The 19,942-nt window shown below is 35.3% G+C and overlaps 1 protein-coding gene across 1 annotated transcript; it reads left to right on the top strand.

Annotated features, from left to right (window-relative positions):
* Window positions 1-3,250: 3,250 nt before the first annotated feature.
* LOC108519806 (tripartite motif-containing protein 51-like) lies at window positions 3,251-18,478 on the top strand. Its single transcript, XM_017859059.1, has 5 exons — window positions 3,251-3,319; window positions 14,730-14,960; window positions 15,673-15,695; window positions 16,631-16,728; window positions 17,801-18,478. Exons 1-5 carry the CDS (start codon window positions 3,251-3,253, stop codon window positions 18,298-18,300), a joined length of 921 nt encoding a protein of 306 aa, XP_017714548.1. The 3' UTR covers window positions 18,301-18,478.
* Window positions 18,479-19,942: the final 1,464 nt, after the last annotated feature.

Below are 19,942 nucleotides of genomic sequence, written 5' to 3'. Positions count from 1 at the left end.
ATCCAAATCGTATATTTCAATTTTCTATGCTTTCTTTTGTTAGTTTTTGTCAGGTGGTTTTTCCAGAATTTTCTCATTTCATTGAAATTGTCAAATGTGTAGATATAAAGTTGTTCTTAAAATCTTATTGACTATTTAATGTGTGGATGACCTGCATTTCTGCCTGTTAACTATGATTTGAGCTCCCTTTTCTGTTATTAAATGAGTCTTGCTGGAAATTTATCAATTTAATTTTACTATTTAAAGAGCCTGCTTTTGACTTTATTGATTTTATCTATTTTATGCTTTTAACTAATTTTCTGCAATTAGTTTTCAATTTTCTTTATTTTCTTTGCATTAATTTCCTAGGATTTGTCTGGTTGTTTGGAATAGACTTTTCCTTGTTAATTACAGATGGATTTAATGATACACATTTCCTTCTTCAAATGTTTTATTGTTAGGTATCTTGAATATTATTCAAGTAGACATATTTTCATCATTGGTTCATGCATTTGCAAGGGAACTATAAAGGAAAGGGAAGGGAATAAATTTTCTGGTGATATTATAAAACAATTAGAAATCATTGAAATTAATTTTAATTAAATACTTTCACTGAATATATCCAAAATATTTACAACATAACATTGCATATATTAGTGAGTCATTTTACATTTTGTTCTTCTTTTATTATTTTGACACAGAGTCTCACTCTATTGCCCAATCTGGAGGGCAGTGATGGGATCCCGAATAACTTTAGCCTCAACCTCGTGTGTTCCAGCAAACCTCCCACTTCAGCTAATCGTTGGGATTACAGTCTTAAGTTGCAAGGTACCTTTCTGTGTCCACCTAGATTTCCCCATGCAAGTACACTCATAAAGGGTAATAAAATCATATGTGCACACAAATGTTGTTTTATGAACACAATTATTTAAAATATTGTCATTTAAAATATTTAAAATTATTGTCAGCCTATCTGCGTACGTGTACATGAAACATAAATGAATTTTGTGTTTAGACCTGGGTCAATTCCCAGGATATCTTATTATGTATATGCAAATACGCCACAATCCAAAATATCCAAAACTGAAACCCTTCCGTTCCCAACATTGTGGACGATGGATATTTAACCTGGATCACATAGCTTTACAGTGCATGTATTAAAAAATGTGATTAAAGTCTGTTGATAAAATTATGAAAATATCAGTTTAAGCTAAATCCTATTATTCTGTATATCAGAAGGGGACACACAGTGTTTATGTCCCACCACCTCCAAGTAGAATATGACAGGTATAAGGAATAAACAGCTGAATGTAAGTATTCATAATCCTGAATTTATTTTGATTAATTGTTTCCCTTATGCTAATTTCTACTGTCATGAGACATTTCCTATATTTGACTCAAGGAGTAACCTGTAGATGCTGGTGCTAAATCCAAGATTTTATAATTGTAAATATGTTTATTTACATTTGTATCTTTTGTACTATTCTCTAAACTTCAAACTGCAGCATTGAGGTAAATTCATAAGTTTTCAAAAAATTCCTCCTACTCCTGCTCTTCCTCTTCTCTTCTTGTTTTCTTCTTTGTTCTTTTGTTAGAAGCACAAGTCACATAGCTTTGCTGACTGATGTTTGGGATGCTGAGAGCAGAAAGTAGAGCCACAGGAAGGAAGATGGAGAGAAGAGCTGAGGGCTCTCAATGCAGGTCACCTGCCAAAACACTGAGAAATACAATGTATTAAAATCCTGAAGTTACATGATTCAATCATTGTGAAACAAAGAAAGAGGAAACAAGGCTTTTATCTGCTGCATATGGCATATGTATTATTTGAAGCATAGACAGAAATACTTGAGGCTAGAATTTATGTTTGCCTGCTGTTGTCCAGTGAAGATTTTAGAACCCTTTCCTAGTACTAGAATTGCTGGGTCAGAGGCAAACTTATGTGTAAGGATTTTAATGCATTTTCCCAATAACATTCTCCATGAAATGTATACAAATATATCAAATAGTAGCTGATGGTACCTACTTTACACTGTCAGAATATTTGATAATATCATGTATTAATTCTGTCCAATTTTAGATTTTAATAATGATAGCTCACTTATGACAACAGCTTGTCATTGAAACTTGGGAATTACCTATTTTCAAATGTGGAGGATGGTACATCAGACATGATTATGGGAATATTGATCTTATATTCTAAACATTAAATACACATTACATTACAAATTGCTTGGTAAACATATAATTGTTTGTCTATGTGTATATAATCATTTTTCTCAAAATTTCCTATTAGTGGCTGTCTGTCGCCCAATCTGGAGTCCAGTGGCATGATCTCCGCTCACTGCAACCTCCGCCTACCGGTTTCAAGCAATTCTGCCTCAGGCTCCTGAGTAGCTGGGATTGCAGGCGTGTACCACCAATACGTTTTTGTATTTTTAGTAGAGTTGGGATTTCACCATGTTGGCCAGACTGGTCTCAAACTCCTGACCTCAGGTGATCTGCCTGCCTTGGCCTCCCAAAGTGCTGGGATTACAGGCATGAGCCTCTGCTTCTGGCCTTATTTACATAAACATATCTTTACAAATAAGAAAGAAAACAAAGTGCTTTGAGGAATAGTCTGTCTTCATATTTCTGTTTATAGCTCTGATACTTTAAGTTTTCTTTTAAATGTATGAATTTTGACTTTAATAGTCTCAGAAAATCAAGGTTGTAGTAAACCTCTGATTTATCAAAATTATTTTCACCTATATAGTTTCCTCAATTTTCAGTTTCCAAACTGGGAAAACAGGATTCAAAACATTAATAAATCTTGGTTATTAACCACAAGAAAGGATTTTCCCATCTTTCTTTTGCAGTCATTCTTTGCACAAGGATGGGTTTGTGAATCTTGTCTGACCTAAATAAAATTTAAAGATTCCTTAAAGAACTAGGCAGAAGCTACTATGATTAGAGTGTATAAAACCACATAGCTGCTGTTGTATTTTCCTTTTGTCATAAGGATCATCGGCATGGATCCACAATAATCTTGGATTTTGCTCTTCGGAATCTGCAGGTAGGTTAAGTCATTAATGCTTTCAAAGAAATTTATTTTTAATAAAAGTCTCCATGACAATCGTCTTTCAAAAGTTACGGCTTCAAAATAATCTTAAAATAAGTTTCCTTCAATGTCTGAAAAATGACTAAGTGGAACTGGAGGTGGCTACGTAAGACAACAGCTGCAGTGCAAGAATGAAGGCCCCTGTAGAGCTGGGGTAGCAAGGGGACCCGGAAGATGTCTGCACATGCGCCTTGTGCTGCTTCTTGCGTGTGGAACCTCAGAGGTGATGCGTGCGCAGCTGTGGTCAGTCCCTACATATCGTGGTCCTCAGATCCCAAAAGCCCTGTCATCCACTGTTTTATTTAGGTGGAAAAGTGAAATCGATCAGAATTGATTTTTCAAGATTCTTCCAGATTGGCATAGAATAAACTTGGATGGCAGAGTCAATGATGAGATTAGCTGTGGAAATGGGAAACCGTTTTTTTTTTTTTTTTTTTTGGAGGACAGTAGTAATGCTGTGAAATTTTGAAAACAACCAAGTATTCAGTAGCAACTAAACTGTGTCTCCATAACATTATTTTACAGATTTGTATCAGAAGTCTGAAATTTGGGAGAACATTCTACTAGTGTTCTCTAGTGAAAAAATACAGCTGGAAGGAAGAAGGGAAGGAAGATGAAGGAGAGAGAAACAATGAATTTGAGAGAAAATGCTATGTAGACTAAAATAGAATGCTGCAGATACCAAGATAAAGTGGTTAAGGTGTGTGTTATGGAACAGAAATGGCAGAAAATACCACAGTGAAGAAATTTACAGTTGGATTCTTAGGTCTGTCTTTTACTCCGTCAATGTTGTGGCTTCTAAACACATCAGTGCTCTCCTTTGATCCATGTGCTAATTAACAGCCAACAGTCTGCCCCCTCTCCCCGATTCTTTCATCATTTTTAACCCAATCTAATTCTAATCCAGCTAGTGACTGTAACAAATGTAATCATCTAAAATTTTAAACATATTTTTGATGAACTAGGGAATATACCTCATTCTCCACAAAAATAGTGTTTGAGAGGAAAATTCGATGGTATTTATAATCATGTAAGTGCATCCACACATGCAGACATATACATATGATATATACATATATATATATATATATGTACCTGAATTAATTGCATTAATTAGAGTGGCTACCTGGATTAGGATTACACTGGGCTTTGCTGATGAAAGAATTCGGAATGTTGTTTGGTTACCCTGTAATACCTATATGAATATATTAACTCTGTAATGTTATTACTGCAGAAACTCCGTTAGATGTAATCAAGGATGATTGCATAGGGATGTATACTGTTGCACTCTTTCCAATCATGAAAGAGAGAAAAATATATATATTGTAAAGTGGAAATCGTTTAGAAAAGGAATCCTTTTCCGGTAAACCCTGTAACAAAAAACCACCAGTCTAATATGTAGTTGAATATATTGATACTAACAGATTTTCTTGTATCCTCTTATGATGATTATAGTTCCTATTTTTCACTAGTATTTTTATTTGATGGACAGACATAATACTTTTATTATGGATAGACAGATAGAAAAAAAATAATTCTTTCTACAGAGGGTATAAAAGTTATATATAATTTTATTATAATATATAAAATTATAGTTACTTATACATATGTATAGATTTATATTTTATATAATCTACATTTCTATATATATAAAATATATATATATAAAATATAGGGACTCGATTATTTTCTGCTAGTGTGGGAGATGAGTCATATCATGGCGAGGGGCCATGATGGTAGGAGCAGTCAGAGGAATTCTTGCATTGTGATGAGTGCATGTAAGTTAAATGAGTCTCTTATCAGTAGAATTGATAGCAGGATAATGGCTAGGGTTACTTCCTGTGAACTTGTTTAGCCTACAACTTGTAACGTGCCAATTAGTGCATACTTTGAATTTGATTGCTCATCCTGATCATAGAATAGAGTTGATGACTAGGCTTGATATGGTTAGTAAAATAGGAGGCCTGTATTCAAATTAATTAGAGGATCTGCTATAGGAAGGGGAGTTCACAATAGGAGAGAGATAGAAAAGGCCAGATTTGGAGCAATAATATAAAGGGTAATAGTAGATATTGAGGGCCATAGGGGTTCTTTGGTGAAAAGTTTTATTGCAGCAGCGAATGGTTGAAGCAGTCCATAAGGGCTTACAATATTAGGCCCTTTGCATAGTTGTATGTAGCCTGAGTTTTCGCTCAATGAGTGTAAGGAATGCTATGGCGATTAGACTGGGAAAAATAAGTAGGAGAAGATTAATTATGGGCATATTGTTAAGAAGAGGAGTTAAACCTCTGATTATAAAGTTTTAAGTTTTATGCAATTGCCAGGCTCTGTCATCTTTACAAACCCTGTTCTTGGGTAAGGTATATAATGATTTGTTAAATTGAGATAAAAAATGATTTGTGAGGCAAGGGCACTTTATGAGTGGGCCCTATTTCTCTTGTCCTTTCATTCTGGGAGAAATCTCAAATAGACAGAAACAGACTTGGATTGCTCTGATCTGAACTCAGATCACCTAGGACTTTAATCGTTGAACAAAGGAACTCTTAATAGCAGCAGCTGCATGATTAGGATGTCCTGATCAAACATCAAGGTCATAAACTCTATTGTTGTTATGGAAATCTAGAATAGGATTGCACTGTTATCCCTAGGGTAAATTATTCGATTGATCAAATTACTGGATCAATATATATTGATTCGCTTAGAATAGCGCAGTCTTAGTTAGGTTGAGTCATGCTCCGAGGTCACCCCAACCAAAATTTTTAATGCAAGGATACTGGCTAGGGCCTGTAGGCTTTTTGAGTTTTTATTTGCATTAATAAAATGAAGCTCCATAGGGTCTTCTCGTTTTATTTATCTATATCCGCTTCTTCACAGGTAGGTCAATTTCACTGAGAAAAGTAAGAGACAGCTGAACCCTCATGTGGCCATTCATACAAGTCCCAATTTGGGGAACAAGGGATTATGCTACCTTTGCACGGTCAGGATACTGAGGCCATTCCTGCATGCAAGTGCATGAAAAGCTTACCTACATGCATATAAACACATATTAGAAATCCTTCCATCAACCTACTAATATTAACAGTACAATACAAATTTAACCCAATTAGTACTGTAAATCCTTAATATTACATAGTACATATATTCTTTCATTGGCCACAGCAAGTCCTAGTCAAGAAATTTCTCATCAGTATGGATATCCGCCACGAAACTTTGGTCTCTTAACCTACAACCTCCGAGAAATCATCATCCTGCTCGCGAGTGCTACCCTCCTCCCTCTGGGCCCATTACACTTGGGGGAGACTATATTGAACTATACCTGGCATCTGGTTCTTACCTCAGGGCCATAAAATTAAGATCGCCCACACTTTCCCCTTAAGTAAGACATCTCTATGGACTAATGACTATCACCCTATTAACCAGTCAAATACCATTCGTTTGGTATTTTTAACTTTGGGGGTGCTATCACTCACCATAGCAGAAGACCTGGTCCCCTCTAAATAAGCTGTAGATGAACTTGGATTTTATTTCTACCAAATCAATTGTAGAAGCTGAACTTATATTGAATATTCTGAACTGGCATTCCAATCATGAGGTGCTTATTAATTCATACTTGATGGACATAATATTCAATAGGTGCGTACGCCCACGCACGTACACTCACTTCCAAGAACTACTTCCAATTAAATCGCCAAACCCTCCATCCCCTCATCTCAGAACTTATCACCAACCCAGGTCAATGTGCCCTTGCCAAACCCCAAAAATAAGAGACTAAATGCAACCCAGTCAGAGCCCAAAAACCGCATTTTAACCATGAATATCCCAACAGCTACCCTTCAATTGATATAATTTTCCTAAAATATTCTTAAGACTCTCCTACTAAATTAAGGTTCCATTTCATATAATAAATATAATAACTAGACTTTCACCCTAATACTAGTATAGTACGTTGAACATACCCCTCTGAAAGTGATACCCCACATATTATACCCTAAATCAGTTATACCCTAACTATAAATATTCTCTCAGTCAAGTCTCTATCAATTCAACTTTAAAGACTAAATTTTCAGAACTGAAAATTACTATTCATAATTACTTTTTCCCTTCACATTTTAATCTTACACTTAAGTATTTTTGCAGTTAATGTTGCTTAATTATTAAAAGCAGGACACTGAAAATGTCTAGATGGGTCTTCACAACCCCATAAACAAATAGGTTTGGTCCTGGCCTTTCTATTAACTCTTAGTAAGATTACACATGCAAGCATCCCCGCCCCAGTGGAAATGCCCTCTAGATGCCCCAGATCAAAAGGAGCAGATACCAAGCACACACAAAGGCAACTCAAAACAGTTTGTTCAATCACACCCCCACGGGAAACAGCAGTGATAAATCTTTAGTAATAAACAAAAGGTTTACTATGGTCTACTGATGTCGAGGGTTGGTCAATTTCGTGCCAGCCACCGCAGTCATACTCAACCCAAGCTAACCTAATAGAACTCGGCGTAAGGAGTGTTTAAGGTCCCTAAATAAAGCTAAACTCTAAGTCATTAGAAAAAAAAAAAAAAAAAACTCCAGATGAAAGAAAATATACTACGAAAGTGGCTTTAATAGCCTAAAGACACAATAGCTAAGACCCAAACTGAGATTCAATACCCCACTCTGCTTAGCCCTAAGCTCTAATAGTTACATTAACAAAGCGATTCCCCAGAACACTGCAAGAAAGAGCTTAAAACTCGAAGGACTTGGAGGTGCTTTATATCTCTCTAAAAGAGCCTGTTTTATACTCAATAAACCCCGATATACCTCACCACCTCTTGCCCCCAGCCTATATACCACCATCTTCAGCAAACCCTAAAAAGGTTATGGAGTAAGCACACGTATTTACATAAAAATGTTATGTCAAGGTGTAGCTCATGAGGTGGCAAGAAATGGGCTATATTTTCTGTATCCAGAAAAACTTACAATAACCTTTAGGAAATTTAAAGGTCCAAGGAGGATTTAGTAGGAAACCAAGAGCAGAGTGCTTAGTTGAATAAGGCCGTGAAGCATGGACACACTGCTCATCTTCATCCTCAAATATTGCTCTAGAAACTATTATCACTAAAAACTCTCTATGCACGTGTAGAGGAGATAAGTCAGAACATGGTAAGGATACTGGAAGGTGCACTTGGACAAAACAAAGTGTAGCTGAAATCAAAGCATCCACTTACATCCAGAAGATTTCATCACTACTTGATCACATTGAGCCAACTCGAGCCCCAAACCTCACTAAAGTGCTATCAAATTATCTCAATCAAATCATTTACCTTAAACAAAAGTCAATATGATTCCTACACCTTCTCATCTGATAAATAGTTGAAAGAGATTTTGGCAGTAACCAGAATTAATCTCATAATGAGGAAAATAAGTAGATATTGAAAAATTGATTGATGTTGGGGTCTGAACTTATATATCATATTGAAAATTCTACAATAGATCAGGTAATGAATAATGCTACTGAGATAAATATTATGGAGAAGTAGTCTAGTTTGAAGCTTAGTTAGAGTTTACGAGTTTGAATTGTCATTCAGTCAGTTTGAGATAATGACGTCTTGGTCTGTATATATAACATTATTGTAGGGATGAAGCTAATGATGAAGGTGCATGCAGTAGGTATTTCTACATAATATAGATATGAACCTTTCTCAAGGATTAGTTAAGGTAGTAATGACTGGTAATATTAAGGGAGTTAGTGCTATTATAGTAGTGGAAAAATACATGTTTGTTACTTTTATTTGGAGTTCCAACAATGTTTTTGGTTCGTAAGACCAATGGATAATTCTAATTATTTAAAAACTGAGAAAGCCATATTGTTAGGCATGGGTGCATGAGGTAGCAGTTCTTGCATACTTTCAAGGCAGATAAGAAGTTGTAGGCTTCTATTATTAGATTCACAATCTAATGTTTTGGTTAAGCCATAGCTACAGCATGAAAATCCCATAGTAATTTTAGAGTATAAGAATAATAGGAAGATAGGCACAAAATGTATAAATATTCATGTATTTTCTCATGTAAAGGAAGGTTTAATACTGTTAATACAATATGTAAGTCTCCCTCATTGTGTTGGGGTTAACATACGTAAGGAGTAGTTAGTATATTAAGTCCTATAAGCACAATAGTGATATTTGATCAGGAGAATGAAGCCATGGTTACAAAGAGTTCTCCTCCTAGATTAATGATAGCGGGTAGGGCAAGGTCAGTGAGATTTGCTAGAAGTCATCAAGATGCTATTAGTTGCAGCAGAGTTTGAAGACCTTGGGTAAGTAATATAATTTAGCTGTGGACTCACTCGTAGTTCCAATTTGCTAGGCGGAATAGTAGGGATAAAGTAAGTCCATGAACAATTATCAGGGTGACTCCATCTGTAAAGCTTCAGGGGGTTTGAATAAGGACAGCTGTAATGACAAGTGCTATGTGACTTACAGAGGAGTAGGCAATAAGTGACTTTAAATTGGTTTCTCATAGACAAATAGAGCTTGCCATAACTATTCCTCATAGGGATAGCATGAGGAAGGGGTATTCTATATGCTCTCTTAGGGTATTGAAAATAAGAATAAGCCATACTATGCCATAGCTGCCTGGTTTTAGGAGTACCACTGCAAGTATTGTTGAGCTGGCAATAGGGGGTTCTACATGGGCTTTGGGGAGTCATAGGTGAAGTCCATATAAAGGTATAAAGGTATTTTTACTATAAAAGCCATTATACATGCTAGTCATATAAGATTACTGGATCAGGAGGCTAATAGCTCCTGGGCAGCAAGTAAATTTACTACTATATTAGTGTACCTAATGTATTTTAAGTATGGATGAGTGTAATAAGTAGGGAAAGAGATCCTACTAGTGTATAAAATAAGAAATATGAGTTTGTGTTGAGGCATTCTGGTTGATTACCTCAGCAGGTGATGATAATTAGGGTAGGAATTAGTGTAGCTTTAAAGAGAATATATAATATAATGAGTTGTGTGACTGTGAATATTATAATTTAAAAAAATCTGAGGGAAATTTAATATAGCTATATAGAGCTTTTTTCGTGGTAATTCATTGGACAGGTGATATTGGCTTGACAGGATTATAAGAGAAAGTAGTCAAGCTGTTAAGATTAGAAGGGGTGTTGTCAGCAGGTCAGAAAAGAAAATTAATGACAAGTTGTATAAATTGTCATTAAACTGGTTAAAATATAGTACGGTAATGAGGCTGAGGAGTAGGCTGTAGGTAGTCATGTAAATTCAGATTAAAGTATTTTTAGAGAATCATGTCATTAGTAGCAATATAATTGTTGGAATAATAATTTTTAGCATTGAAATAAATTTATATTTTGTACGTAATCTAGGCCATATGTGTTGGAGATTGAAACTAGTAAGGCAAAGCCCACTGCGGCTTCACAGGCAGCGAATGCCTGAAGGATGATGGGTATTATGGATGCTAGAGCAAAATGTATATTTAAAGTCATAAGAGTAATTATAATAAATATTGACTATAATATACCTTCCAGGCATAATAAGGATGATATTAGGTGGGATCGATAGACTAATATTCCCAGTAATGACATAATGTATACTAATATAATATTGACATAAATGGAGGGTATTTGGTAAATATGGTCTATCATAATCTAATGAGTCAAAATCATATATATTTTTGACTTAAACTATCTAACAATTCAACTCAATCTAATCCTTTTTGAGTTCATTCATAAGTCCAGCCTAGGATTAAAATGGCAACAAGCATAAGGATTGTCCTATTAGTGTTAGGTTCTTTGTTTGAATGGCTCATGGCAGGGGTGGTAGTAGAGCGATTTCTAGATCAAAGAAGAGAAAAGTGATGGCTACTAGGAAAAATTTTATGGAAAAGGGGAGGCCATATTTTATGGATACTGGCCATAAAAAAGGATGAGTTTGCATCCTTTGTAGGGACATGGATGCAGCTGGAAACCATCATTCTTAGCAAACTATCACAAGAACAGAAAACCAAACACCGCATGTTCTCACTCATAGGTGGGAACTGAACAATGAGATCACTTGGACTCGGGAAGGGGAACATCACACACTGGGGCCTATCATGGGGAGAGGGGAGGGGGGAGGGATTGCATTGGGGAGTTATACATGATATAAATGATGAATTGATGGGTGCTGACGAGTTGATGGGTGCAGCACACCAACATGGCATAAGTATACATATGTAACAAACCTGCACGTTATGCACATGTACCCTAGAAGCTTAAAGTATAATAAAAAAAAAAAAAAATAGTCTTCGGACATTCAGAGGCCACAAAGCAAAATATAATTTATTATTAAATTAATGCATTTTGTTAGCATGGATAAAATTGTGCACAGGTTTCTCCATGTGAGCAAATAAAACAAAGTAGCAATTACAATTTCAATGGAATTATAACTGTTGAATTTTGAATAATTTGCTATAATTTAATTTTCATTAAAAAATTAACATTTCCAAAGTAAAATAAATTCAGTTTTCTATGCATATTAAGAAAGCAGAAATAGATCCCTAACTCCTGTATGAAAATTTTGTAATGAGTTATATAACCCAGATGAGGGAGAGAGTCTCTTACTGGTTCTCAAAATAGAATGGTAATTCAATAGAAATCTTAGTTGTAGAGGAAGGTTTCAGATGCTAGAATGTAAACAGACTCTCAGGTCCAAAAAAGAGCCTTTTGTATTGAAACAGAATGCAGTGGGAAATGACGAAGTGTTCAAAATTGGTTAGAGTGCTCTTTGTCCAGATCATATATTGTTCTTGCCCATACACACATCTCTAATGCCCATACCCATCTCTAATCCCGCTTCTGGCTTGGTTAGGACTTTTAGAACCTACAAAATGTCAACTCTAAAGGGTCTTACATTCTCATATTTGTTTCATGGTTTGAGATTCATGTAGGAAAATAAGTTGTTTCATTAATAAGGTCACAGTAGACAGAAGTAGGTCTAGAATTGAGAGCTCCTGATTTCCAGGGCTCTAGACTTCATCTGCCTAAAGTTGACTGTTGTGATGAGTAAATGATGTGGTGCAAAAAATTGTTGAAATTAAATTAGAAGCTACCCTTTTTCCTTTCTCTCCTTGCCTCAACTCTTTCCTGATACACATAGTCAGCAGACCTTGTGATGGAATACCAGAGCCCCACCAGGGAGCCCCTGAATCTCAGCAGAGAATGTCTGCAGGGTCCAGTTCATGAACTAAGGTCTCAAAGGCTTCCCACTCTTGAGTGCAGGGCTGAGCCTCCAGTACCCTCCATGCACCCGGGGCTGATCTCACCTCTGTGTGGACACTTGAATTACCTCAATTTATTGAGTTACAGAATGTATAACTCAGGGGTTTCAGTCTGTTGGTGGTCTTGCACAGTAAACTTAGGAACAAGGAATCCTATTTTCTCTTTCTTAAACTTATGGCATATAACCTCTTAATGATTTGCTCAATGTGTCAAGTTGGCTAGCTTTAACTACAAGGAGGGAAATGACAGCAGCAACCATTTTGTAGCATACACACACCTCCTTCTTATTCAATGAAATGCTAACCTAGGCCCTGCTGGGAAAGCAGTTTTCAGATGTAAATAAATGTTCTAATTCTGGGACTAGGAAGTTTACCCCAGTAAGTTTGACTTTACCAGTGAAAGTCCTCTGAAGGAAGACTTAGACATTCCTTGGACAAGACTAAAGTGTGAAGGATCTCTATTGTTCCTGTTGCTCCCTACTGAAAGCTTTTTTCCATGACCATTGGGATACAAACAGCAGATTGTTTTTTCCTGATTGATCGTACCAGAGACCTTATACTTCCTTCATCAGCCCCTCAATTGAGTAAACTAATTCCATGTACTAAGTCCATATACGAATCTCCCTAAGTGTACACATATCTTAAGAGTTCTGCTTTTGTCTTTGAACCTTGACTGATATAAGGCTGATAGATATGTTTTCACTGTTCTGTCAGTGTTGACCATAAATCTTGTGAAGCACTGGCAAATAATTACGCTGTGAGAAGCTATTTGGGTGTCCCCTTCTGGAATCTTTTCCTTCTTTTGGAGCTTCATATCACAAAACAAACTTTGGAATAGAAAAAAGCATACATAGCCTTTCCCCATCATCTGGATTCTGTATTGGTGAATTTGCCTACATCCTAATAGATATTTATAATTCCAAAATCAATACTCATGGTAGTTTTCTAGCCATTCTAGGATATTATGCACTATGTGGAGGAAAGCAGTTAAAAGAATAATTCACGTTTTACCCACGAGATTGGCAAAACTTTTGAAAATTTGACAGGAAGCTAAATTATTATGTGGGATTACTTGGTTAATTAGTGAACACTCTTAGAGCGCTAAAAAACAAAAATGGAAATTTTAGTTCCTTTTGGCCTACTCTGAGAATACCATGTAGATAAAGGAGGCTTTACGAGTGGGTTACGTGCCTCACCCTGTACTCTCATCGTTTTGGGAGGCTGAAGTCAGAGGATAACTTGAAGGCAGGAATTAGAGGCTAGACTTGGNTCATTAATTCATTCTAATATAAATTCATTGAAAAATATTTTATGAATACCTAGGATATGTCAAATATCAACTTAGAAAATTAAGTAGTAAAGAAGAAAGAAAACACACAAATCTTGCAATTGAAATTAAAGAAGCAAATGGTCACCATGCAGATATGTAAAGTACATGATGTGTTAGAGTGTAGTACTGTCTTTGGAGAATAATCAAGGAGGAAAGTAGAAAAGGAGCACAGAGGTTAGGGACTGGGGATGAGGGTTTGGGTTTTAATTAGTGTGGTCAGCAAAAAGGCTCATGGAAAAATTCACAATGAAACAAAATATCAATCAAGAGGAAATACATATATTCTCCTGTTTGCCTTCCCCTTCCTCATAAATATAGGAATATATACGTGTGTATCTGGGTGTGGGTGTATATATTTATACGTGGATATATGTGAGGAATATATATACACACACAGATACACATTGATATTCCTCATATATCCATATATACCTATATATGAGAAATATATATAGAGTACATATATGAAAAATACGTATATATATGAAAATAATTCTAGATATAGGAAACAGCATGTGCAGTAATATTTCATTTGTATTTATTTGGGTGGTTGAGGAACCACAAAGAAATCCATGTTGCAGATTAGGGTGAGTTTGGAAGAGAATAAATGAAACCTTATTAGACTATGTGATGCTGGGTGAAATGCATTGAATTGACAATGCTAGTCTGTGGTCATTTCATAATTTCTCATATAATGGGTTTATATAAATTGCTCCAATTCTCCAAAATAGAAATGATGGTTTCCTATCTAGCCAATATTGCTCGATAGTTTAATTCTTAAGCAAGAACTGTGTTTTCTTTCTATAAATGTGTGTTGGAAGAGAGAAATCCATTTTTATACAACTATCTTAGAAAACATTTTATCATTAATCAAGTAAATGTAACTAGGCAGAAACACCTATGTTGATATTAATGCAGAAAAAAGGAGAGGGATAAAATGTTGTGGAATCTGAGAATTGACAAGACTGAGGGTTAAAATATTGGATGTTCAGCATGCTAAGAGGAATCAGTGAAATTCAAGAGAAGATGGATACAACATTTCTATTTTGACTATTGTCATTGCAGGATTATGTGAGTTTAAGGATAGAAGCAATCCGAGCTGAATATCAGAAGATGCCTGCATTTCTCCATGCAGAAGAGCAACATCACTTGGAGAGGCTGCAAAAGGAGGGAGAGGACATTTTTCAGCAACTCAATGAAAGCAAAGCCAGAATGGAACATTCGAGGGAGCTTTTCAGAGGAATGTATGAGGATCTGAAGCAAATGTGCCATAAAGCAGATGTGGAGCTACTCCAGGTACGGACTGACCATGGGGTATCAGGATGTAGAACCTTCACATGCATGGGTGTTTTCCCTCTCTCCTGAAATCCATCCCCCACTTTACTTCCATGATTCGTTTCTAAAAACACGTTTCTATAACTAATGCTACTCAGTTGGGAGGTTATAGCCTCTCCTATGGATTCTACCAACCGAAGGTCCCTCCTACTTTATCCACCAGCAACAAAACTTTGTGGAATGACCAAGGTAACAGCCCCAAGAAACATTTCCCGTCAAAAGTCAATGATATATTTAGGATTTTTGAAAGTGGATAAAATGAGAAGTGATTCATTTGCACTTAGGTTAATTTGGAGACACGGCATGATGGAGAAGTTGGGGAATCTAGGATCACATTAATATTATTTTGGGATGCACTCATTTTGGTAACAGGGCTTAGGGAAGATGACTGAGTAGCTTCTTCATGGTTACAGCAGACCACAGACTCTGTGGGCCTCCTCATCCTTCACTTGTAAAGAGAATGTGTTCAAGACTGAGACTTTATCAGGACATTAATTCATGACATATGATAGACTGAGATTTTCATGAGAAAAGAAACAAAAAATGCTTTCCAGGAGGGAAAATTGTAGGAAAATAATATCTCAGAAACTGCCTCCAAATCTCACAGTGAACTTACTGGAAATTGCATCATGTGGAAAGCACTAAGCCTTTCTTTTTCTTTTTTTTCTTACAGTCTTTTGGAGACATATCACACAGGTGAGTGCATACCAAGATTTTAGCAGATGCTCTTTCAGTTTCCACAAATATCAAGCAGGAACTTTGACACTGAAGACATAATTGATTCAGATATTGATATTACCTTGTGCTGGTTGTACTTTCTCCATCCCCCACCCTATGTTGTCTTCTATTTTGTAGCTATACTCAGTGATTTTATTAGGCAGTTCAATGAAAGTTCTGCAAAACTAAAAAACAAACAAAAAAAAATAAAAAGAAAGAAAACAAAAAAATGAAAGAAGAATAAAAAAGTGAGCATCTCTACTCCTAATTTCCTTTTTATTGCTCAAAAACCTGCATATTTGAAAGAGAAAATGTTACATTTACTACATGGCTACAAAGTCAACCAGGGGAAGCCAGAGAGAAAAAGGGAAAGTATTTTTGCAGTGAAAAGTGTTGATGATTTCTAGTTTATATTTAAATAGATAATTCTGAAAAATAGATGAAACAAATTATTTGGAATGTTTGAACTATGTAGGCCTCCAGAGAACCTCAGATATAAAAGGCAGATCTCCCTGCCTAGAGCATATTTCAACACCCTGGCCTTGAGAAGGAAGCAACAGATGCAGCAGTCTTAAAAATAACCCCACCTTTCCAGATGGTGATATCAGGAAATTCTGGTGAAGTCTGGAACCCAGAATTTTATATTTGAATATTCTCTTGGTCTTAAGATTAATGATCCTTACTAATTTGGAGACATAAGAAGATCCAAATGAATTCTCACTCAGACTGACTTTTCTAACATGCTTGAAAATCAGGAACTGTGAATAAGAATGAATCTAAAACAGAAAATGATAATTTTGGAATTAGCAAATTGTGGGTTAAAGGGATTCTCATGAAATGTCTTTTAAATAAAAGTAGTGATTTTTATGTACTTTTTGGCTGTAGATGTGGTAACTGCATCTTTCTCCTTGCAGGTATGAGTTCCTGCTGCTGCAAATGCCCAAGCCTGTGAATCCAGAGCTCAGTGCAGGGCCCATCACTGGACTGCTGGATAGGCTCAATGGATTCAGAGGTGAGTGCCAGCCCATTGGCAGAATTCCCACAGTGTATTACTTCTTGTTAGAATCATGTGGGTAATATTTTATCCTTCATCAAATCCTTATTTCATTTCAGAAGGAAGTGAACGATATGACTATGCAACACCTATTATATCTCTGTTTCTATTTATAGTCCAGTTTATAACAGGAAGAGTAAAACATGGTGAAAAACAAATATGTTCTGGGCTCACATGGATAGAGCTATATTTTGGGTAAATGGAATGACATAAGAAGTAAAAAACTGAATAAATGGAACAATGCTCAGAAGGAAGCTTAATAATCCAAAGTTACGTAAAAATTTTACATTTCTTTACTGTATTTCACTTGAATTTTTAAAAAACAGTCTTTTGGGGAAGAGAGTTCACAGCAGTTTGTTGGAGTATTTGTATTTTCTTACAATAAATGTATATTATTGATATAATGTAAAATTTGACTTAATATGTAAAAGAAAGAAGAAATTATTTTGTAAATAGGAAGTAAAAATAGAAATGATAATTTCAGTTCAGTTACACCATGAAGACTTACCTGTAAAGTCTAAAATTCAGTTTCAATCTAGAGCTAGCAGGGAAGTCCACAGAGTGACTGGTGAAATATTTTGCAAAAATCTGCCTTCAGTTACCACTTATAATTTGAACATATGGACTTTTATCCAGTTATCTAGAGCAGGGCTTGAGTAAGCTAAAATCTTCCCATTCTTGTCGAAAGTATATCACTAGTATTTAAGAACAAGAAATATTTTAATAATGACCTTGATAGCTAAAGGGCATTCGGGGCATATAACATTTCACTTTTACATTGGAAATTGGATTAAAACAGGCTGGTTTTATATTCAACTCTCAATTTTGAGTTTTCAATACATTTTCAATGTCTGTTTTAGGATATTGTTTTCCTATAGAGAATATTAATCATCCTTATACTTGATTAAATGTTGTAATCAAAATTCTCCTGTCCTTGTAACTTCAAATTTTTTGGTAGAACAAATGTTCCCTCAAGAATTCTAATTTCCATTATTTACATGTATCTATACTTTTTTTGTTATTTTTGCAGTTGATTTTACTCTGCAGCCTGCAAGAGCCAATAGTCATATCTTCCTGTATGGAGATTTGAGGAGCATAAATGTTGGATGTGACCCTCAAGATGATCCCCATTTCACTGCAAAATCTGAATGTTTTCTTGTATGGGGGGCTCAGACTTTCACATCTGGCAAATATTATTGGGAGGTTCATGTGGGGGACTCTTGGAATTGGGCTTTTGGTGTCTGTAACAATTATTGGAAAGAGAAGAGACAGAATGATAATATAGATGGAGAGGAGGGACTCTTTCTTCTTGGATGTGTTAAGGAGGATGCTCACTGCAGTCTCTTTACCACCTCCCCACTTGTGGTGCAATATGTTCCAAGACCTACCAGTCGAGTAGGATTATTCCTGGATTGTGAAGGTAGAACCATGACCTTTGTTGATGTTGATCAAAATGCCCTGATATACACCATCCCTAATTGCTCCTTCTCACCTCCTCTCAGGCCTATCTTTTGCTGTAGTCACTTCTGACCAGAGATAAGTCAGAAGTGTGTCTATATGCTGTGGGAACCCATTTATCACAGAAAGCCTTCTTTTTCGCACCTCATCAAACAGGACAAATAAGTTATATTTAATGTCTTTAGTTGCGTTCTAATGTCATCAAATCTCATTGATAGTGCTTCTATTAAAAGTGCTGAAAACATTAAAACTATGTGTACTGGTTCTTTGTCTAATCGTTTTTGGAAAATCATTACCCATGATGTATGGAATGGAATATATTCTCTGTTTTTTTCATTATTTCTGAATGTCACAAAGTGAAATAATAGATGACAGAGTTGTCTAAACGAAGTTAAAATCAAGGGAACAAAGTAGGGATCTTGGGCTTCATGAAAAAACTTGGAGGCAAAAGACTCAATGGTAACCTGGCAATATTTTCTGTCTCTTCATCTAACAGTATTATACTTATCCATGTGTTTTATTGATGAATCTGTACTTTGAGGTCATCTTATTTGACCTCTTATGCTGTGCTTATCTTTCTAAATCTCATCTTATATACAAATGCTCATGCATTATTAGAGTGTTTTCCTACAGTGAAATTTACAAGGTGATCAGGACAATACTGGATCAATTAAATAATCAAATGGACATAACTGAATACTGACTCCTACCTCAAACCATACACAATTCATTTACACATGGATTCACATTCTGAAGGTGAAGGGAACACAATAAAATATTCTCACAGAGAAAGATTTCCTAACCAAGACAAAAATGTAACAATTAAGAAGGAAAATTTAGTTTATATCAAAAGTGATGACTTCTGTGTTTCAAACTATATCATCCAAGTATTAAAATACAAACGAATTGTGGAGAAAAATATTTAACCCAACATATATGCAATAAAATACAATACATGTGATTAATGAATGTAATCAATAAAAGAAAATGAACCCAATATAAAATTGGGAAAATATTTGAACAGGTACTTCATAAAATTTGAGGCATAAATAACTGGACAAATATGAAAAAGGGATTACTTGTATTAGTCCTCAGAATAATAAAGATTAATCCATAAGTTGAACTATAGACCTCCATAAAAATTAGCAAAATTTAAAGACACACAATATTGTGTGTTGTGAAAGACAAAGAATCAGTGAAAGTTATTCATGGCTGGAGGGATGTAAACTGAAATACTTTTTGGCAAACTGACTATGAGCATTCCTTATGGGCTAGATATTTTAACTCTATAATAGATTCCACAGGTTGCCTATATGTATTTCAAGATAAATACAGTGTTGATCATTACATCAATTTTTATTGTAGCTCCAAATTGGAGACAAAATAAATACTAATCAACAGTAGAATTGCTAAATAGTGATCTCTTCATAAAAAAGAATTCTGTAAAACACAGATAAGATGAAAATGCAACAAATTAATGAATCTCAATGAGAAGTTTAAGAAGAAGAATTGAAACACACAAATGTTATATTATAGATAAATATATTTGGATGAATTGTGAACTCCATTAATTGATACTGGAAGTTAAAATATTGAATAATATTTTGGAAGGTAATCGTTAGGAAACTTAAAAATTAACCAGGATAAGATTCAGGAATCACTTCAATCAAAGAGAGAAACTGTAAGTATTTTTCATGCAGAAGAAAATTATATA

Source organism: Rhinopithecus bieti, unplaced genomic scaffold (genome assembly GCF_001698545.2).
Source record: "Rhinopithecus bieti isolate Rb0 unplaced genomic scaffold, ASM169854v2 scaffold_49381, whole genome shotgun sequence".
In the NCBI taxonomy this organism is placed as follows: Eukaryota; Metazoa; Chordata; class Mammalia; order Primates; family Cercopithecidae; genus Rhinopithecus; species Rhinopithecus bieti.
This window is presented reverse-complemented; position numbering and strand designations above follow the sequence as displayed.